At 42.1% G+C, this 23077-nt stretch overlaps 1 protein-coding gene across 1 annotated transcript; it reads right to left on the bottom strand.

The window, feature by feature from the left end:
• Positions 1-220: 220 nt before the first annotated feature.
• On the bottom strand, positions 221-9145 carry LOC311118619 (procathepsin L-like). Its single transcript, XM_084193408.1, has 9 exons — positions 9069-9145; positions 8716-8816; positions 8040-8182; positions 7348-7545; positions 4281-4478; positions 3382-3547; positions 2379-2487; positions 1969-2070; positions 221-506 (listed from the first exon to the last, which is right to left on the bottom strand). Exons 2-8 carry the CDS (start codon positions 8813-8815, stop codon positions 1971-1973), a joined length of 1014 nt encoding a protein of 337 aa, XP_084049534.1. The 5' UTR covers position 8816; positions 9069-9145; the 3' UTR covers positions 221-506; positions 1969-1970.
• Positions 9146-23077: the final 13932 nt, after the last annotated feature.

Genomic DNA, 23077 nt, shown 5'->3' with positions numbered 1-23077 from the left:
ATTACAGAAACATAGGATTTTTCCATGCACTATAAACACTTGTGAGATAAGGTAATATAATCCACAAAGATGAGAAAAAGATGTGGACCTTTCTGTCCAATGAGGTCAAGTAAAAATATGCTTAGCCTACACTTTAGAATAGGGAACACATTTTAATAAGGTACTTTGTCCTTAATGGTCCCACAATGAAACACGCATTGAATTTCCACCACAAAGAGTTGCACAGACATAAAACTTTTATTTTCTTCTTTACATTTATTTACATTCGAAAATCAGAAAGATTTTTAGTGTTTTTTTTGCGCATTAATAACATTCTTAGCACAGGACTATTTTCTGGAGGTACTGTATAGTGAAATGTGTGACCCTCAACTACCAAATAAATAATGCACAACATCTAAAAATTCAGGTTATTGCTACAAAAACAAAATTATCTTAAATTATTGCTCTGGTTTGTCTGTCTCAAGTCATCTTCACCGTCCGTAATATTCAGATATCCCCTCCTGGATCTGTATAGGGGAAAGACAAAAACATTGACAATCAACAGAAACCGACTGACCAACGTACTGAGCTATAGTGTTAGCTAGTGTGCATTAATCACTGTGAATTACGAAGGTTAAGTTGATATGATCAGTTTGTGGGAAAATGTGTGATGAATTGCCAAACGGACTGAACTTTTGGCCTTGTGGAATATTTAAAACACATATTTTCAGCTTTGCTTTTCCTCAGGGTGCTTTATAGTTGTTCAGTTTGTCTCATTCTTCAGTTTTTTACCTTATGTTTGTTGTGTTGTAAATATTTCATCTTTTATTTTCATTGTTTTTTCATTGTTTTTTTTTCCTGCAAAGCAAATTGCGTTGCATTCCATGTCTGAAATGTGCTGTATCAATAAAGCTTGATTGGATTTGATTTGGCCTAATTTATATAAGTGTATGAGTTATTTACAAGTAGCTCAGCTTCAATCCAACATGAGTCTTTACTCAGTACACAAAGGCCCTTCTGTCTGGGATCATACACAGTAAGGCTGTGGTTCAACATCAACTCATCATGGTTACCATTTCAATGATTTGTGTTTGGGATATACACTGCTAGTAGGTGAATGATATGTAGTTGGGATATACACTGCTAGTAGGTGAATGATATGTAGTTGAGATAGACACTGCTAGTAGGAGAATGGTATGTAGTTGAGATAATAATAATATGCCATTTAGCAGACGCTTTTATCCAAAGCGACTTACAGTCATGCGTGCATACATTTTCTGTTGTTGTGTATGGGTGGTCCCGGGGATCAAACCCACTACCTTGGCGTTACAAGCGCTGTGCTCTACCAGCTGAGCTACAGAGGACCAGAGATAGACACTGCTAGTAGGTGAATGATATGTAGTTGAGATATACACTGCTAGTAGATGAATGATATGTAGTTGGGATAGACACTGCTAGTAGGTGAATGATATGTAGTTGAGATATACACTGCTAGTAGATGAATGATATGTAGTTGGGATAGACACTGCTAGTAGGTGAATGATATGTAGTTGAGATATACACTGCTAGTAGATGAATGATATGTAGTTGGGATAGACACTGCTAGTAGGTGAATGATATGTAGTTGAGATATACACTGCTAGTAGATGAATGATATGTAGTTGGGATAGACACTGCTAGTAGGTGAATGATATGTAGTTGAGATATACACTGCTAGTAGATGAATGATATGTAGTTGGGATAGACACTGCTGGTAGGTGAATGATATGTAGTTGAGATATACACTGCTAGTAGATGAATGATATGTAGTTGGGATAGACACTGCTGGTAGGTGAATGATATGTAGTTGAGATAGACACTGCTAGTAGTGTTAGTTATTAGACTAGAGCATAGATACAGTTGTGATAGATAGAGATGCCCGTCAGACATATGAGATAGTAAATGAGCATAGATATAGTTGTGATAGATAGAGATGCCCGTCAGACTCACCCTTAGACCAGGGGGTAGCTGGAAGCGGTGGCGATGCCACACTGGTTGTGTTTGTTCCTGGACATCATGATGTAGCCCTTATCTCCCCAGTCAAGGCCCCAGCTGGAACACACACATCCAGCAACCACTGAGTTAGCATTTAGCAATAGCATAACATCGATCATTGACAGGGGCGCAACTTTGGTTATAGAAGTGTGTGGGGGGGGGACAGTCAGATAAACACTCCAACAGCCTACCCGACCCTCGTTTTGTATCACATCCAATGCTAACTAAAATATTATACCAGAGCCCATCTCTGACAGTACTGAGATTAGAGAATGCAACTGCAACGCCATTGGTTTATGGTTGCTCTTGATCAATCTGATAGGCTTAGCTTTATTTGATACATTATGCAATATGTTGTTGTTTACCTGTTCTTCACCAGCCAGTAGTCCTGGCCATCATCACTAGTGCCATAGCCAACAGCCAGAACACCATGATCCAGCTCATCACTGCTGCACTCTGGCTCGTCATAGACACCTGGGAATAAACAATTATTAAATTAAATCCATTATTAAATTAAATCCATTATTCTCAATATACAGACAATATCAGCCTGGTATCAGTTTATATGTGTCACATTGTGAGGCTTTTGCAAAAAGAAACGCGTCACAGTTGTTGACGCCTAAGTCAATACATTACATTGAATGTACAAAACACACAGGGAGATTTTACTGTACATCTAAGAAAGAAGATAACATCTTAGTCATTTAGCAGACGCTCTTATCCAGAGCGACTTACAGGAGCAATTAGGGTTAAGTGCCTTGCTCAAGGGCACATCGACAGATTTTTCACCTAGTCAGCTCGGGGATTCGAACCAGCAACTTTTCAGTTACTGGCCCAACCTCTTAATCGCTCGGCTACCTGCCACCCAGAACTACGAGTCACAGTCAGTTCACAGTTATGAACCATCAGTTATGGAGTCAGTCTCAATGAAGCCTTCATAAGCCCTTTATAAGGCCTATATAAATGCTTCACAAATCATTCATAATAAAATGTCATACTATATACTATATACTATATGTAAGGCTTATGCCACATTTGGTAAAGAACCAGATGTCAGGACCGTATAAAAGATTTTTGAAGCATATATGTGGGCTCATCAAGGGTTTATGAAGGCGTCATTACGCCTTAGAGGTTATAGTTTGTTTAAAGTGTGACCAAGATGACAGGTGTAGGTTCAGGCTGGAGAGAGGCGTGTCTTAAAAGGCCTAACATGATTCCTCTAGAGAGAGGTGTGTCTTCAAAAGCCTAACACGATATCTCTAGAGAGAGGCGTGTCTTAAAAGGCCTAACATGAACCCTCTAGAGAGGCGTGTCTTAAAAGGCCTAACCTGATTGGCCCGGAGAGAGGTGTGTCTAAAAAGACCTCACCTGAGTCGTAGAGCTGGAAGGATGAGTGTCCAGCATCGATAGCCACAGACACCGGTCCCACGGTGGCCACCGCCTGCTGCAGGGCGCTCTCGTCACCGCTGGTCACGTCAACATACCCGCTGCAGGTGGCACCCACACTGTCGGGCTTGTAGCGACACTTCTTGTCCTGTTAAAGAAAGACATTGTTAAATAAACACTAGAGGAGCTTAGTTGCTAGTTGTTTACGCGTTTCCATAGAAACGTTTTATGAGGGATTCCACAGCATTATTTTGACTGTGTGTAAAAATATGAAGTCTTCTTAAAACAGGTTTAGCTACATTAAAATTGTGTAAGCACATAAAACATAGCGAATATAAAACATTAAATTAATATAAAACATTAAATTCATACCTAAATGCATCGTTGTAAAATAATGCTCTCCCCTATGTCTGCTCTTTTTTGTCAGAATCTATTGCATCGCTAAACATATACACTAGATGTCAGTGTTGTGCTACTTCCTTGATTCAGAAAGGCGTCATAGCCCAGTGGTTTTCAAACCTCTCCTAGGGGACCCCCAGACGTTTCCCAATTTTATTGTAGCCCTAAACCAGCTCACTGATTTACCTAATCAAGGGTTTCATGATTAGTCGACAAGCTCAATAAGGTGCGTTAGCTCTGGAATAGTTCAAATACATGGAACGGCTGGGGGTCCCCGAGGAGAGGTTTGAAAACCCCTGTCATAGCCTACTACTACACCGTGTGAACCCACACTGGGAGAAGGATGACATTAAAAATGGACTTAAACAGGGAAGGCCTAATAAGTAAAATAAGAAACACTAATTTTCATTTTCCATTGGGATTTAATTTTAATTTTTACGTTTGAACACAACCCTGCCCACTGCTCACTGCTCACTGCTTACCTCAGCCTGGTAGGGGTAGGAGTCCTCAGTATCCACGCCTCCAGGGGCCAATGACTTGATGTACTCGAAGGCCTGGTCCATGAGACCGCCCATGCAGCCCATGTTGCCGAAATCGCCGGAGCAGTCAACCAGCTGCTGCTCACTGAGGGGCACCAGCTTACTGGTCTTCTTATAGTACTGGCCTTCCAGAGATCCAGTCTGAGGGAGGGAGGGCGGTAGATGGGGGAGTTAGAGAGACTTTGGCAGGGAGATGTAAATGTAAAATGAAGGACACTCACATTCTAATAGATTTACCTTTGCAAAGTTTTAGGGTCACAACCCACAGTGTTTGGAAAACAGCCGTATACAAAAATGGAAACATTTACAGACTGGGGATTATTGTTTCTCTCTCACCACGCACAAGACGAAAGAGAACAAGTATTTTTTATTTAAAAAAAATTTTTTGGGGGGGGGGGGGGGGTAGATCAGCTTAATATTGTAGATAGATTGTAACTTCCATCAATATAATTGTCTGCATCACTTCCAATCAATATATATATATATATACACATACACATACACACATACATACACATACAGTGGGGGAAAAAAGTATTTAGTCAGCCACCAATTGTGCAAGTTCTCCCACTTAAAAAGATGAGAGAGGCCTGTAATTTTCATCATAGGTACACGTCAACTATGACAGACAAATTGAGAAAAAAAATCCTGAAAATCACATTGTAGGATTTTTTATGAATTTATTTGCAAATTATGGTGGAAAATAAGTATTTGGTCAATAACAAAAGTTTCTCAATACTTTGTTATATACCCTTTGTTGGCAATGACACAGGTCAAACGTTTTCTGTGAGTCTTCACAAGGTTTTCACACACTGTTGCTGGTATTTTGGCCCATTCCTCCATGCAGATCTCCTCTAGAGCGGTGATGTTTTGGGGCTGTCGCTGGGCAACACGGACTTTCAACTCCCTCCAAAGATTTTCTATGGGGTTGAGATCTGGAGACTGGCTAGGCCACTCCAGGACCTTGAAATGCTTCTTACGAAGCCACTCCTTCGTTGCCCGGGCGGTGTGTTTGGGATCATTGTCATGCTGAAAGACCCAGCCACGTTTCATCTTCAATGCCCTTGCTGATGGAAGGAGGTTTTCACTCAAAATCTCACGATACATGGCCCCATTCATTCTTTCCTTTACATGGATCAGTCGTCCTGGTCCCTTTGCAGAAAAACAGCCCCAAAGCATGATGTTTCCACCCCCATGCTTCACAGTAGGTATGGTGTTCTTTGGATGCAACTCAGCATTCTTTGTCCTCCAAACACGACAAGTTGAGTTTTTACCAAAAAGTTATATTTTGGTTTCATCTGACCATATGACATTCTCCCAATCCTCTTCTGGATCATCCAAATGCACTCTAGCAAACTTCAGACGGGCCTGGACATGTACTGGCTTAAGCAGGGGGACACGTCTGGCACTGCAGGATTTGAGTCCCTGGCGGCGTAGTGTGTTACTGATAGTAGGCTTTGTTACTTTGGTCCCAGCTCTCTGCAGGTCATTCACTAGGTCCCCCCGTGTGGTTCTGGGATTTTTGCTCACCGTTCTTGTGATCATTTTGACCCCACGGGGTGAGATCTTGCGTGGAGCCCCAGATCGAGGGAGATTATCAGTGGTCTTGTATGTCTTCCATTTCCTAATAATTGCTCCCACAGTTGATTTCTTCAAACCAAGCTGCTTACCTATTGCAGATTCAGTCTTCCCAGCCTGGTGCAGGTCTACAATTTTGTTTCTGGTGTCCTTTGACAGCTCTTTGGTCTTGGCCATAGTGGAGTTTGGAGTGTGACTGTTTGAGGTTGTGGACAGGTGTCTTTTATACTGATAACACGTTCAAACAGGTGCCATTAATACAGGTAACGAGTGGAGGACAGAGGAGCCTCTTAAAGAAGAAGTTACAGGTCTGTGAGAGCCAGAAATCTTGCTTGTTTGTAGGTGACCAAATACTTATTTTCCACCATCATTTGCAAATAAATTCATTAAAAATCCTACAATGTGATTTTCTGGATTTTCTTTTCTCAATTTGTCTGTCATAGTTGACGTGTACCTATGCTGAAAATTACAGGCCACTCTCATCTTTTTAAGTGGGAGAACTTGCACAATTGGTGGCTGACTAAATACTTTTTTTCCCCACTGTACATATACACACATACACACCCACATACATACATACATACATACATACATACATACATACATACATACATACATACATACATACATACATACACATACATATCCTTTCATAATATATATATATATTCCCCTTTATTACTTTCCAACCCCGCCACCCTTTCCCCACTTGGAGTAAACTAGTGAACAACAACGCCTAGGCCTCTACTTCCGGCCCATACCCACTATCTACATTTTATGGACACAGTCAATTTTACAATAATTACATTTTGTTTGTTCTTTCTCCTGAACTTCTTCTACTCTCAACCTCTCCGATCATTTTCATGATGTCCATCCGGTTTGCTTCTATATGCCATATCTTTCTAACTATGCTCCTTCACAAAAGCTCCCAACCTACAACCCATACACCTATTATGGACACAGCGTGCCTACATTATTAGTTATCTTGTTATTGTTTGTTGTTAGTTGTTATTAGTCCCATCCTTCAATTCCATTCAACACCTCCCATCTATCTTTTAACACCATCCATATAGGATTTCTATTTGCCATATATATTTCAACTGTACTGTGATGTCTTACAGAGAACAAGAGAACAAGTATTAGAACAGGCTGACCAATTACTCAACTACAGTGGAGGCTGGTGGGAGGAGCTATAGGAGGTCTCATTGTAATGGCTGAAATTGAATAAATGGAACGGAGTCAAACATGTGGTTTCCATATGTTTGATGTGTTTGATACCGTTCCATTTATTCCATTCCAGCCATTACAATGAGCCCGTCTTTCTATAGCTCCTCCCACCAGCCTCCACTGCTTAACTACATCTGACTAGAGCAGAGTTTAGGCTGTAGTTAACTCGCTCTCTTAACCCCTTCCTTCCTTCTCCCTTTCTTACCGCACTGAATGCCCAGCAGGAGCCGCACTGCTTCTGGTCCTTGATGGGGGTGACGTAGCCCTTTTCCCTCCAGTCCACGGTGGTGGGCAGGTCGTTGTCCCCAAGCATTGGGAAGAAGGTAGAGCCGCCGCGGGGCTTGGAGGTGTTGAAGGAGCCCAGGCAACCCAGGGAGATGACGCGTCTGTACTCCTCGTTATCCTGCGATAGAGGGACACAACAATAGATACACATACTAATTTATACATCATTTACATTAGATACACTGGTGGTGGATGAGGTGAGTTTCCCCTTCCTATGTAAAGCGCTTTGAAAACCTTAGTTGGTAGAAAGGTGCTATATAAATCCAATCCATTATAATAATTATTTATTATCACTGGACACAATTATTTCAGAAATGTATTTCCTTTGTTTTGGGGTGGATCTATCCTTCTATTGTACTTCACTATTTAGTTCAGATAAATGATACAGATCACAACATATTAACAAGTCCATAGTTCATCAAAATCATGTCAATTTAATTGTCAATATAATCGTGTCAGTTTTCTTTATTTTCTACGAATGCTGTAAATCTGAAAATGGGGCAGACAAAGAGAGATCCTTCTTTTGCTAATTTAATCATTTTATCCTTCATAAATCTACATATAAATATGTGAGCTGTTCTAGTTATACAGTGGTATGTTGCTTGGCCCTACCATGTCAGCGAAGGAGGTCATGCCCAGGCGGTAGGTCTTGATGCCCTGGTCAGCCAGCATGTTGTGAACCAGCACCAGCTTCCGGTTAGAGATCCAGGAGCTCATGCGCTGAGCCTCCTCCACCTGAGAGCTGTAAGACTTCCCTGTAGGAGTCAAAGTCAGTTCACTGAAGGCCTTATTCAGACTTGAAATAAATTGACTAAACATGACTATTTTTGACTTACAGTAAGTCCATGTTTTATTGACTTAAGTCCATGTTTTATTGACTTAAGTCCATGTTTTATTGATTTAAGTCCATGTTTTATTGACTTAAGTCCATGTTAAGTCTACTTATCTCAAGTCTGAATCGGGCCCTCAGTGAGGAAACAATAGAAAAATCAATGAAACCAGACTTTCAGGATTAACAGGCGCCTCTATTAAATACCTCTAAATATAGTAACAAAATATGCAGGCTTTGAGTAGCTCGAGACATTTTGTAGTTGTATGTAAGTAGCTCTTATGAAAGTAAAGGTTGTCGCCTCCTGCTCTACAACGTCTTGAACAGGATGATGAGAGAGCAGAGGTTCAGATTGATAATAAACATGAAGAAAAGAGGAGATAGTCACACACTCCATTGTTGTCAATGATAAGAAGCTAAAGTGAAACAAGCTGACGTGAAGAGAGATGCTTCTCTTACCAAACTTCAGTTTCCAGGCATGGAACTCCAAGTCCTCCAATGAGAGGCTAGCGGCACTAGCCACTGCCAGAGCAGCAGCCACAACTACCAACAATTTCATTCTGAGGAGAAAGACAGCAGAGATTTACTGAGAACAACAGGAGACAGATCATACATGGAGCTACAGTATGCACCAGATGTTTCTCTTTATCTCTCTCTCATACAGTCTTTATTTTCTCTGTTTTTCTCTCTTTCCTTCTCTTTCTCTCTGTATCTCTCTCTCTCACAATATGTATCTTTCAATAAATATTAGTTTCTATCTGACACAGGAAGCATGTGTGTGTGTATTTGTGTCTGTGTCTGTGGCTGCTCACCTGTGTGTGTGTAGGATGTCTTGAAGCCACTGGCTGGTGATGGATAACTGTCACTCTGTCCTCTGCTTAAGTACTTGCTGTGGTTATTGTTCAGTCAGGTGCCTGTCACGAAGCCATAAACTTCAGCAGGGGAAGACACGGGGGCGAGACAGACCAGAGAATGCTTACCAGTCAATTTACTGGAAGAAAACAGGGTGTGGGAAATCACACTAGAACATTTGCATGACAAAAATGTCTTTGTTTTAGGGAACATCATGTCATTTAGATCTTCTTTATTGTAGAAGGAATACTTACATTAGTCTTTACAGTATGTTGTGACAGGGCAGACAATACTTACATTTGTCTTTACAGTATGTTGTGACAGGGCAGAAAATACTTACAAATGTTTTGATAATTTTCTTTCAATTCACAAGTGGGTGAATCTCACTGGCATTACTCTGTCCCATTATGTGTAGCCCATGTATCTGATGCTGTCTGGACTAAAAGAGTATAACATGTTGCCGCCGTAGCATTTGATTAATTGATTAATCAAAATAATTAGCCAATCAGCGTTGAGCTGAGCTCAACTATGGGTTGTCTTGGTGCAGCAAAACGTCCCCCAAGGGAGGCCAGTTTGGATTTGGCTTCATACCAATCAAATCACTTCCTAAGCAAAACGTCATTTTCAGAAAAACTTGTCTGTTTCTAGTCTGCTTGTGTTGATGTCCTGCAGTAGCTAGCTTGCTAAATCGGCCCTTTCCTAAGCCATGGATGGAAATGGGGATTTGGACGTGTGGTTTTGACTTAATTCTCTGTACAGGCCAATTATTATGACGGAGATTCAGATCTAACCATACATTCATATGTTTTGCCACTGGCCTGAGACGACGATTGAAGTTCAATATGTAGCCTAGATGTAGCCTAGTAGGCTCACGTTAACTAGCTAGCTAACTTAGTTGGTTCATTGTTGCCCATGTTAGGAAGTTAGGCTAGCAAGCGTTTTAGCTAGGTAGCCTATGACAACAAAAACTCAAAGTGTACTGCATGACATAGCCATAGACCGTTTTGCCAACATGAAAGAGAGGACGATGGCGTTCAACTAGTCTACAAGTAGGGTGAGTGAAAAAAAATGGTGTTACTTGCGCACGCACACACACACACAGAAATCAGTACCATGGACAGCCACATGATACAGTGGCTTGCGAAAGTATTCACCCCACTTGGCATTTTTCCTATTTTGTTGCCTTACAACCTGGAATTTAAATGGATTTTGGGGGGGTTTGTATCATTTGATTTAAACAACATGCCTACCACTTTGAAGATGCAAAGTATTTTTTGTTGTGAAACAAACAAGAAATAAGAAAAAAAAGTCAATACTTTGTAGGGCCACCTTTTGCAGCAATTACAGCTGCAAGTCTCTTGGGGTATGTCTCTATAAGCTTGGCACATCTAGCCACTGGGATTTGTGTCCATTCTTCAAGGCAAAACTGCTCCAGCTTCTTCAAGTTGGATGGGTTCCGCTGGTGTACAGCAATCTTGAAGTCATTCCACAGATTCTCAATTGGATTGAGGTCTGGGCTTTGACTAGGCCATTCCAAGACATTTAAATGTTTCCCCTTAAACCACACAAATATTGCTTTAGCAGTATGCTTAGGGTCATTGTCCTGCTGGAAAGTGAACCTCTGTCTCAGTCTCAAATCTCTGGAAGACTGAAACAGGTTTCCCTCAAGAATTTCCCTGTATTTAGCGCCATTCATCATTCCTTCAATTCTGACCAGTTTCCCAGTCCCTGCTGATGAAAAACATCCCCACAGCATGATGCTGATGCTGCCACCACCATGCTTCACTGTGGGGATGGTGTTCTCGGGGTGATGAGAGGTGTGGGGTTTGCGCCAGACATAGCGTTTTCCTTGATGGCCAAAAAGCTCAATTTTAGTCTCATCTGATCAGAGTACCTTCTTCCATATGTTTGGGGAGTCTCCCACATGCATTTTGGGAACACCACACTTTGTGACTGTTGTCTTTTTGTTGTCACGGCCTTATTGTATGTCACGGTGGTGTATGAACAAATAGGTTATAGAGCAAACAACGCAATTATCACAACAGAGGTTGTAATATGGCCTTTTTACTGGCTTGGCTTGGCTTCCCCAGTGATTTTACCCACGCAACACTACTGAACCAAACCTTGTTGTTTATTGTTAATGTTTGGTTAATTGGTTTAAACCCGGGATAAATTGAGATGAAAACTGTATACGTATGTCAACAGCTATTTGATGCAACATGATTACAGTGCAGTAGCCTAATAACATAAGTGAAATAGCATGGAAACAATCATGTCTGAATCACTTTGTTTCCAGTACACATGTAGCCCTGAATTGGGTGAGTTTCATTTTCTGTTTAGGGTTTCCATCAACGGTGATGCTTCAACTTCTTTGCAAGAAATGACTAATGCAACATTTACGGAAGGCTTTCATTTCCACATTTCTCATCTCTTACTGGGTGTCACATGGTAGCGGTGCGCTCCACTACCATGTCTTCCTATTTGACTGTTTCGGAGGTGTCCAGATGTCCTGTGGTAATGGTCATGGTAATTCCTCTTAACTAGTCGACGCTGAGAGGGTATAAGAGGAACATGTGCACACGTGACATCACAGCTGTTCGAAGTGTCTACTGCATGCCGTACGCATATTACTGAAGTTTGGGTCATCTCACTGGAAACACATCGGAATAAAAAAATAATACATATGGGTTGTTTTATATAATTTACTACATTTAAACATTTACCAATACTAGAGCAACTTATATAACAACCCATATATTTGGGGAGGTGTTGGGTTTGCGCCAGAAATAGTATTTTCCTTGATGGCCAAAAAGCTCAATTTTAGTCTCATCTGACCATATGTTTGGGGAGTCTCCCACATGCCTTTTGGCGAACACCAAACGTGTTTGCTTATTTTTTTCTTTAAGCAATGCCTTTTTTCTGGCCACCCTTCCGTAAAGCCCAGCTCTGTGGAGTGTACGGCTTAAAGTGGTCCTATGGACAGATACTCCATTCTCCGCTGTGGAGCTTTGCAGCTTCTTCAGGGTTATCTTTGGTCTCTTTGTTACCTCTCTGATTAATGCCCTCCTTGCCTGGTCCGTGAGTTTTGGTGGGCGGCCCTCTCTTGGCAGGTTTGTTGTGGTGCCATATTCTTTCAATTATTCTTTTATAATGGATTTAATGGTGCTCTATGGGATGTTCAAACTTTCGTATCTTTTTTTATAAGCCAACCCTGATCTGTACTTCTCCACAACTTTGTCCCTGACCTGTTTGGAGAGCTCCTTGGTCTTCATGGTGCCGCTTGCTTGGTGGTGCCCCTTGCTTAGTGGTGTTGCAGACTCTGGGGCCTTTCAGAACAGGTGTATATATACTGAGATCATGTGACAGATCATGTGACACTTAGATTGCACACAGGTGGACTTTATTTAACTTATTATGTGACTTCTGAAGGTAATTGGTTGCACCAGATCTTATTTAGGGGCTTCATAGCAAAGGGGGTGAATACATATGCACGCACCACTTTTCAGTTATTTATTTTCACTTGACCAATTTGGACTATTTTGTGTATGTCCATTACATGAAATACAAATACAAATCCATTTAAATTACAGGTTGTAATGCAACAAAATAGGAAAAAATGCCAAGGGGGATGAATACTTTTGCAAGGCACTGTAGTTTTTTGGGGTATCTGTACTTTAATTTACTATTCATATTTTTGACAACTTTTTATTTTGCTTCACTACATTCCTAAAGAAAATAATGTACTTTTTACTCCATACATTTTCCCTGACACCCAAAAGTACACATTACATTTTGAATGCTTAGCAGGACAGGAAAATTGTCAAATTCATGCACTTATCAAGAGAACATCCCTGGTCGTCCCTACTGCCTCTGATCTGGCGGACTCACTAAACAGAAATGGTTCTTTTGTAAATGATGTCTGAGTGTTATAGTGCGCCCAGTCTATCCGTAAATTTAAAAAACAAGAAAATGGTGCCGTCCGCTTTTGTCACACTCTGGCTCCGGGACTGTGTGTTAGAGCCAGGGTGTATTTCATTTGGTGGTGTTGGGTTGGGTGAGTTTCATTTGTTTGTGTTTTTGGTGATTGGTTAATGACTCCCAATCGGAGGTAACGAGTGTCAGCTGTCGGCTCGTTATCTCTGATTGGGAGCCATATATATTCTGTGTGTTTTCTCCTGTGTTTTGTGGGTTATTGTTTCCTTGTGCTATGTTCAGTCGGTGTCATAGAGAACTTCACGTATCGTCTTTTGTTGTTTTTTCGTGGTCGCTTTGATAAATAAAGTCATCATGTTCACTCACAACGCTGCGCATTGGTCTCCTCCTTCAGACGATCGTGACAGCTTTGCTTAATATGAGGAGTTTGAAACAATTTATACTTTTACTTTTACTTTCGATACTTAAGTATATTTTAGAAATTACATTTACTTTTGATACTTAAGTATATTTAAAACCAAATACTTTTAAACTTTTACTCAAGTAGTATTTTACTGGGTGACTTTCACTTTTACGTGAATCATTTTCTATTAAGGTATGTTGACTTTTACTCAAGTACGACAATGGGGTACGTTTTCCACCACTGTTGTATGTTTCCATCAACAACAGTGCAGAACATTCTGTCTACCCACAAACTTCCTGTTAGAAGTTCACCTTGGAAAGTTTCCCTCTCAATGTTTTTCATCTAGCTCTCCCTCCTAAGTCTCTCTCCCTCCTTTTACCTGTCCTTAATTGTAGCCATTCTATGTGACATATAGCTAATAAGTTATTTTTGTGACATAAGTAATATGCCACCAAAAGTGACATTTAAGGGAAAATCAACAAGGGGATATGCGTTCTATGGAAAATAATGAACGATGTGAAAGGTGTGTTCCACGACACGCTAACGGAGTGGAACTAACCTTCCACGGAGTTGCATTATTTTCCAGAGAACGCATACAGCCCCGAGTTAATTATCGCTTTTATACCATGGCTATAGTTTAACAGATTAGAAATGTGTTCATATGCAGGTAGAAATATGTTTAACATGAAGTAGCTAGCAAGTTTACTAGATAGCTACAGTAGTTTCCTTGGTAACCAAACAAACAGACTTGCTAGTTTAGCTAACCAAACCATCAGTCCTAGCTTGCTATTATGAAAATTGTATTTCGGCAATGCCAATAATGTTTTCAATTCGACTTTTGCTTTCAAAAGCAGCTCAAATGTAAAACATGTAAGAATGAACTAAAGCCATTGATTACCACCGTGCTGATATAGCGTGCGTTATAGGGAAATAATGCACGCTCTAGAATGCCCTTCAAGCCAATCAGAAACGAGTATTCAACAATACCTAATATGTCAGCTTCAGTGACATATTTACAATGATTAAATGTCACTAAATTTGACAGAACTTTTCCAATGGTGAATTTCTGCATGGTCATTTTAGGACAATGGTCATCATGAGGGCAGTGGACATGAGCGTGTCTCCAAGTCACAAGACCTTCCTGTCAAAACAAAAGCCCCAGCCAATAAAATACAGTTAAAGAATACAAATGAAAAGGTAAGCCAAACGTTCTGATGGGAAAGGCAATGAACTCAATAAAACCTCGAAGTCAGCCTTCTTCTAGTCACATGTTTAGGTAGCCTGTCTTTCTCATAGCTATAAGAACACTGTAATCAAAAGGTCTGTTTGGTATCTATGTCGTATTTTGGCAGGAAGGTACGGTATGTAAATATGTACCTATATGTACATATCTACCTCAATTACCTCATACCCCTGCATATCGACTCGGTACTGTATATAGCCAAGTTATCTTTACTCATTATCTTTCAACATTTATATTATTTATATTTTTTTCTCTCAGCATTGTCGGGAAGAGCCCGTAAGTAAGCATTTTACTGTTAGTCTACACAGGTTGTTTACAAAGCATGTGACAAATAACATTTGATTCGATTGATCTGAAATCCATGAAGCATTCCATTGAACTGTGCGATTGGAAGACAGGAGTTGGTGCTGTCAGGTCATGCAGTCTGTCACACTCCAGCCAGAGAACCCTTCAGGTCTGTAGGAAATTACTAGCCTGGTTACCAGTCTGTTTAGCTAACATCCCTCTATCCTGGTTACCAGTCTGTTTAGCTAACATCCCTCTATCCTGGTTACCAGTCTGTTTAGCTAACATTCCTCTATCCTGGTTACCAGTCTGTTTAGCTAACATGCCTCTATCCTGGGTACCAGTCTGTTTAGATAACATTCCTCTATCCTGGGTACAGTCTGTTTAGATAACATTCCTCTATCCTGGGCACCAGTCTGTTTAGATAACATTCCTCTATCCTGGGTACAGTCTGTTTAGATAACATTCCTCTATCCTGGGTACCAGTCTGTTTAGCTAACATTCCTCTATCCTGGGTACCAGTCTGTTTAGCTAACATTCCTCTATCCTGGGTACAGTCTGTTTAGCTAACATTCCTCTATCCTGGGTACAGTCTGTTTAGATAACATTCCTCTATCCTGGTTACCAGTCTATTTAGCTAACATTCCTCTATCCTGGGTACCAGTCTGTTTAGATAACATTCCTCTATCCTGGGTACCAGTCTGTTTAGCTAACATTCCTCTATCCTGGGCACCAGTCTGTTTAGATAACATTCCTCTATCCTGGGTACCAGTCTGTTTAGCTAACATTCCTCTATCCTGGGTACCAGTCTGTTTAGCTAACATTCCTCTATCCTGGGTACCAGTCTGTTTAGCTAACATTCCTCTATCCTGGGTACAGTCTGTTTAGCTAACATTCCTCTATCCTGGGTACAGTCTGTTTAGATAACATTCCTCTATCCTGGTTACCAGTCTATTTAGCTAACATTCCTCTATCCTGGGTACCAGTCTGTTTAGCTAACATTCCTCTATCCTGGGTACCAGTCTGTTTAGATAACATTCCTCTATCCTGGTTACCAGTCTGTTTAGCTAACATTCCTCTATCCTGGGTACCAGTCTGTTTAGCTAACATTCCTCTATCCTGGGTACCAGTCTGTTTAGCTAACATTCCTCTATCCTGGGTACAGTCTGTTTAGCTAACATTCCTCTATCCTGGTTACCAGTCTGTTTAGCTAACATTCCTCTATCCTGGTTACCAGTCTGTTTAGCTAACATTCCTCTATCCTGGGTACAGTCTGTTTAGCTAACATTCCTCTATCCTGGTTACCAGTCTGTTTAGCTAACATTCCTCTATCCTGGTTACCAGTCTGTTTAGCTAACATTCCTATATCCTGGTTACCTGTCTGTTTAGCTAACATTCCTCTATCCTGGGTACAGTCTGTTTAGCTAACATTCCTCTATCCTGGGTACAGTCTGTTTAGCTAACATTCCTATATCCTGGTTACCTGTCTGTTTAGCTAACATTCCTCTATCCTGGTTACCAGTCTGTTTAGCTAACATTCCTCTATCCTGGGTACAGTCTGTTTAGCTAACATTCCTCTATCCTGGTTACCAGTCTGTTTAGCTAACATTCCTCTATCCTGGGTACAGTCTGTTTAGCTAACATTCCTCTATCCTGGTTACCAGTCTGTTTAGCTAACATTCCACTGCTTGTACTCTGTGTCATGTAAGATTGTTCATATTTGAAGATTGCCGAAAGGCCAGTCTGTTTGGCAATGACACGGAGTACAAGGAGTAGAATGTTAACAGACCACTCTAAACAGACTGGTACACAGGTTAGAAAAGTACACTATTAACACTAATCTAGAACCGGTTACATTACTGAGAGAAGATGTTGTTCAGAATGAGTGCAATGGTTTTGTCACCTCACCAATCTTAGTATTTACTCAGCATTTCTACTGGGGGAAGACTTGCTGCATGTGTGGTGTGTGGATCCCACGTATTTCTAGAGAAGTACATAAATTATATACAGGAAATGAAAAGGCCATGACATTTATCAAATTAATTGGTCCTTTTTTATAAGCGCAGTAATTGTGTGTAATTCATTCGTAAGACTAAAATATTCTTCTTATGCATCTTATGAATTCATATAATAAAATGTCATAGTAATATGAAACACCTTCATTGCATTTTGACTACATTTATATTTATGCGTGTTATCCTGTATTAGAATGTATTTTGATAATATTTATTTTCAATCTGGGATTTCATGTATACTGTAGCTATCAAAGTGAGGCCAGGGCTTGTGGGGGAGGTGTGCTGTCACCCAAACACCGAAAGTGACTTTATGAATGAGACCGTGAGACAGACAGAGACCACCACAGTTGTACAGTAAAACCACAACACTCATACACTCACTCACACACTCCTGCAAGCTCGCACGCACACACCCTTACAGAAAAATCACATGATTTCACATGTGGAAAATGCTGATTAACCACTGAACACCTGGTATGGTGCTATGTGAGTTAAAGTGTGGATGCACAAAGTTAACAACCTATGCTGCATTTACAGCAGGAGTCAAGTGACAAGTCTACTTGATTTGCAAGAAAGAACATATGACTAACTATAAAGGAGGGAGAGTTCATAGATCAAGGTTAATGGTGTTTTTTTCATGAGGTGTGTAGGTGGCAGTTGGCCAAATGTCTAATTTTTACTTGTGTTCGTGAGATCATGTTGATATTGTCACATGTAAGACTTTGTCAAATGTTAATCGGTGGCCCAGTGGTTCAATAGATATGTTGCATGTGTTCATGTCGCTATTAGTCTATAGTACTGTGTGACATTTTGGCAGTGTTTACACATGCAGAACCAATCATGATATTTTGTCTATTTACTGGCAAAATATCTGATTTGTCAAAAGACCAATAATTAGGCAAAGATCAGAATTGGGCTGCCTGTATAAACGCGGCCAATGTGACTGACACTGTAGGCCAGCAAATGCACAGCCATTCTCTGACATTAAAACCTGGTTGCTGTCCAAGAAATGTCACCTGGCTGCAATTCAAGACCAATAACCAGGTAGTCTATAACAAGGTAAAGGAACGAAGAAGCTGGGCCGCCAACATACAATAAATGTTTAATATATTTAACCAATAAGGTCAAATCAGCTGGAAATTAGGCTGCCATAAAACCACATTGAACAATGTTATCATCAACACATCTGACAGAGTAAATAAGACATTTAAAAAATAGTATCAAACAGGCCTCAATTAATGAATTGTAATAAATAATCATAATAAATGTGACTCCATCCCATGATCCTTCGACTCATTCAGATGACCTGCTGACAGATGGACAACGTATCATTCTGGTAACTGACTCTGGGTGAGTTTGGGTTTCTATTACAGTAACTCAGATGACCTGCTGTCAGATGGACAATGTGTCATTCTGGTAACTGACTCTGGGTGAGTTTGGGTTTCTTTTACTGTACGTGATGATGGGGTAGATCATGTTACATGGCATATTCATTGTCTAAGAAATAGCATTTATTTACTTATTTATTATTTTACCTTTATCTAACACATTCTCTATTACAATAACAACTTTTAGGGCCTCTGATGATCAAGAAGAACTTGCGGTACGGATGATCACTGGAAATGGTCCTTAGTGGCTCAGTCTGTAAAGCATGGCGCTTACAACGCCATGGGTCATGAGTTTGATTCCTGCTGGGGCCACCCATATGAAAAATGTATGCCTGTAGGTCGCGTTTGGATAAAAGCATCTGCTAAATGGCATATTATTATTATGTTACAAATACTGCTATTGTTCTGTACCCACTGGTGTCATTCACAATCCCTTTCAATCCATGTTGATAAAGGAATATACCAGGTGGGCATTCTTAACTCAAATTCCTCTCTATTTCAGTTTCTGTATGGACATAAATGGACATGACCTATAGCAGTCATACTCACTCAGGAACTTTACTCTCTGTGCTGGCAGATTAGATTTTGCTTATCTGGAGTATTAATGAGAACTCTCCACCAGGGGGCAGTACTGTCCATAGCTACTGCAAGAACAGTGTGCATTCTAAGGGTAGCTATTTATACAATATGCTGTTACATTTTCTTCAGGTCATTACCGTGGTGGAATTTCCCTTTAACATATTAGTGACTTAATAGGATAGTAATTTAGAACATATTAGTCATTTAATAGGATAGTAATTTAGAACATATTAGTCATTTAACAGGATCTCTGAGGCTTAAATGGGATATAATATATCCTATATGCTTATAACAGGTTATAAGACACCCTATAATACCTTTTGTAATTATGTACATGCATGGCTTTGAGTTGGATGCTTTGAGCAACAAGATACGCTCTTCTGCCTCCTCATAAAGTCATTCCAACTTGCAGAACAGTGGCAGTGCTAGTGGCAGTGCTAGCTGTGCCACTAGAGATCCTGGTTCGAATCCAGGCTCTGTTGTAGCCGGCCGCGACCGGGAGATCGTTGTCCAGGGTAGGGGAGGGAATGGCCGGCAGGGATGTAGCTCAGTTGGTAGAGCATGGCGTTTGCAACGCCAGGGTTGTGGGTTCGATTCCCACGGGGGGCCAGTATGAAAAAAAGAATAAAATAAAAAATATTTATGTATGTACTCACTAACTGTAAGTCGCTCTGGATAAGAGCGTCTGCTAAATGACTAAAATGTAAATGTAAATGTTACTCGACATGTGTTTTCCCAAGCTTAGGGGCAATTTGAACCTTCCAAATGGCACCCTTTCCCTAAAAAGTGCACTACATTTGACTAGGAACCATAGGACTCAGGTCAAAAGTAGTTCACTGCAGAGGGAATAGGGTGCCATTTGGGACTTAGCCAATTACATACTTGGCTGCTCCCCAGTGGCTCAAAAATAATTTGTGTCTAAATGAACATGGGCGATGCTTGGCATACTTACACAATTTGAATATCATCTGGATCAATAGCGCAGCAACACTTAACTCAACTGGGAACCTAACTGGGAGGGTTGGAGGCATCTTCGATTACACATAATTGAAATTCACCACACGTTCCCACTTTACAGGTGACAAAGTGTCAACTGGAGGTGGAACATAATGGAATGGAAGGTCTTTGGATTGAGGCTGGACAAGAACTCCAACCTTGAGAATTTGGAATTGAATTCTGTTTCAATTAATTTACGCCCCACAAAACTATGTTGTTTACAATGATAACTCAAACATGATAATTTTAAGTGTCACATATACAGTGCCTTGCAAAAGTATTCATCCCCTTGGCGTTTTTCCAATTTTGTTGCATTACAACCTGTAATTTAAATGGATTTGGATTTGGATTTCATGTAATGGACATACACAAAATAGTTCAAATTGGTGAAGTGAAATGAAAAAAATAACTTGTTTCAAAAAATTCTCAAAAATAAATAATGGAAAGGTGGTGCGTGAATATGTATTCACCCCCTTTGCTATGAAGTCCCTAAATAAGATCTGGTGCAACCAATTACCTTCAGAAGTCAAATAATTAGTTAAATAAAGTCCACCTGTGTGCAATCTAATAGTCACATGATCTGTCACATGATCTCAGTACAGTCGTGGTCAAAAGTTTTGAGAATGACACAAGTATTGGTCTTCACAAAGTTCGCTGCTTCAGTGTTATGAGATATTTTTGTCAGATGTTACTATGGTATACTGAAGTATAATTACAAGCATTCCATAAGTGTCAAAGGCTTTTATTGACGATGACATTAAGTTTATGCAAAGAGTCAATATTTGCTGTGTTGACCCTTCTTTTTCAAGACCTATGCAATCCGCCCTGGCATGCTGTCAATGTCAGAGCTGGCGTAGGGGTGGTGTGGAAATCAGATGCAGGATGCAGAAGTAGTCCAAAATGCTTTAATAGAGTCCACAGAATGAACGGCTATAAACAGAGCCGGAGGCACAAGGAAAATAACGCACTAAGCGTAAATAACAAACACGCACAAATGTGCGGAACTCTCACTAGAAAAAATGAGCACAAACTTGACATAGAATCACCTGCTGACAACGAACAACTACACACAACCACAAGACAGAAACAACGAGAACTTAAAGGACACATAATCAAGACAAAATGAGAAACAGGTGTACAAAACAGACCAAACCAAATGAACACAGAAACAACGAACGGTGGCAGCTAGTACTCCGGGGACGACGACCGCCGAAGCCTGCCCGAACAAGGAGAAGGAGCAGCCTCGGCAGAAACCGTGACAGTACCCCCCCCTTGACGCGCGGCTCCAGCCGTGCGCCGACCCCGGCCTCGGGGACGACCAGGAGGACGCGGAGCAGGGCGCGTGGGATGACCCCGATGGAACTCAGTCAGAAGAGACGGGTCTAAGATATCTCTTCTCGGCACCCAGCACCGCTCCTCCGGACCGTACCCCTCCCACTCCACGAGATATTGGAGACCCCCCATCCGGCGTCTCGAATCCAGGATGGACCGGACTGTGTACGCCGGGGCCCCCTCGATGTCCAGCGGGGGCGGAGGAGTCTCGGCTATCTCACAGTCCTGGAGTGGACCAGCTACCACCGGCCTGAGGAGAGACACATGGAACGAGGGGTTAATATTTTTATAATCAATAGGAAGTTGTAATCTGTAACATACCTCGTTCAACCTCCTCAGGACTTTAAAAGGCCCCACAAACCGCCGACCCAGCTTCCGGCAGGGCAGGAGGAGGGGCAGGTTTCTGGTCGAGAGCCAGACTCGATCTCCCGGTGCGTACACCGGTCCCTCACTGCGGTGGAGATCGGCGCTCGCCTTGTGTCGACGGATGGCCCGCTGCAGATGTACGTGAGCAGCGTTCCATGTCTCCTCCGAGCGCCGCACCCACTCATCCACCGCAGGAGCATCGATCTGGCTCTGATGCCAAGGTGCCAGAGCCGGCTGGTACCCTAGTACACATTGGAAAGGAGTGAGTCTGGTGGAGGAGTGGCGAAGGGAGTTCTGAGCCATCTCGGCCCAGGGAACATACCTCGCCCACTCCTCCGGCCGGCCCTGGCAATACGACCTCAGAAACCTACCCACATCCTGGTTTACCCGTTCAACCTGCCCATTGCTCTCCGGGTGGTACCCCGAGGTAAGGCTCACAGAGACCCCCAAACGCTCCATGAACGCTCTCCAGACTTGAGAGGTAAACTGGGGGCCTCGATCAGACACTATATCCTCGGGGACCCCGTAATGCCGGAAGACGTGAGTAAATAGTGCCTCAGCGGTCTGTAGGGCAGTGGGGAGACCCGGCATGGGAAGGAGACGACAGGCCTTCGAGAACCGATCCACAACGACCAGGATGGTGGTATTTCCCTGGGAGGGGGGAAGGTCAGTAACGAAATCCACCGAGAGGTGAGACCAGGGTCGTTGTGGAACGGGCAGGGGTTGTAGCTTACCCCGGGGCAGGTGTCTGGGTGCCTTACACTGGGCACACACCGAGCAGGAGGAAACATAAACCCTCACATCCCTGGCTAACGTTGGCCACCAGTACTTAGCGCTAAGACAGTGCACCGTCCGGCCAATCCCTGGATGTCCAGAGGAGGGTGACGTGTGAGCCCAATATATAAGTCGATCCCGAACCTCGAGCGGAACGTACGTCCGACCCGCAGGACACTGTGGAGGGCTAGGATCGGTACGCAACGCCCGCTCGATTTCGGAATCGACCTCCCATACCACCGGTGCCACCAGGCAAGACGGCGGGAGTATGGGCGTGGGCTCAACGGACCTCTCCTCCGTGTCATACCGCCGGGACAGGGCATCTGCCTTACCGTTCTGGGACCCAGGGATGTACGTGATCTTAAAAACGAACCGGGTTAGAAACATGTTCCACCTAGCCTGGTGAGGGTTCAGTCTCCTAGCTGCCCGGATGTACTCCAGGTTTCGGTGGTCGGTCAAAATGAGGAAAGGGTGTTGAGCCCCCTCAAGCCAATGCCTCCACACCTTTAGGGCCTGGACCACGGCTAGCAACTCCCTGTCCCCCACGTCATAATTTCGCTCCGCCGGACTGAGCTTTTTAGAGTAAAAAGCACAGGGGCGGAGTTTCGGTGGCGTGCCAGACCGTTGCGAGAGCACGGCCCCTATACCGGCTTCA

This window comes from Coregonus lavaretus, assembly GCF_964263955.1.
Source record: "Coregonus lavaretus genome assembly, contig: HAP1_SCAFFOLD_569, whole genome shotgun sequence".
NCBI classification, from domain to species: domain Eukaryota; kingdom Metazoa; phylum Chordata; class Actinopteri; order Salmoniformes; family Salmonidae; genus Coregonus; species Coregonus lavaretus.
Note: the sequence above shows the minus strand (reverse complement) of the source record. Positions and strands in the feature narration are given on the sequence as shown.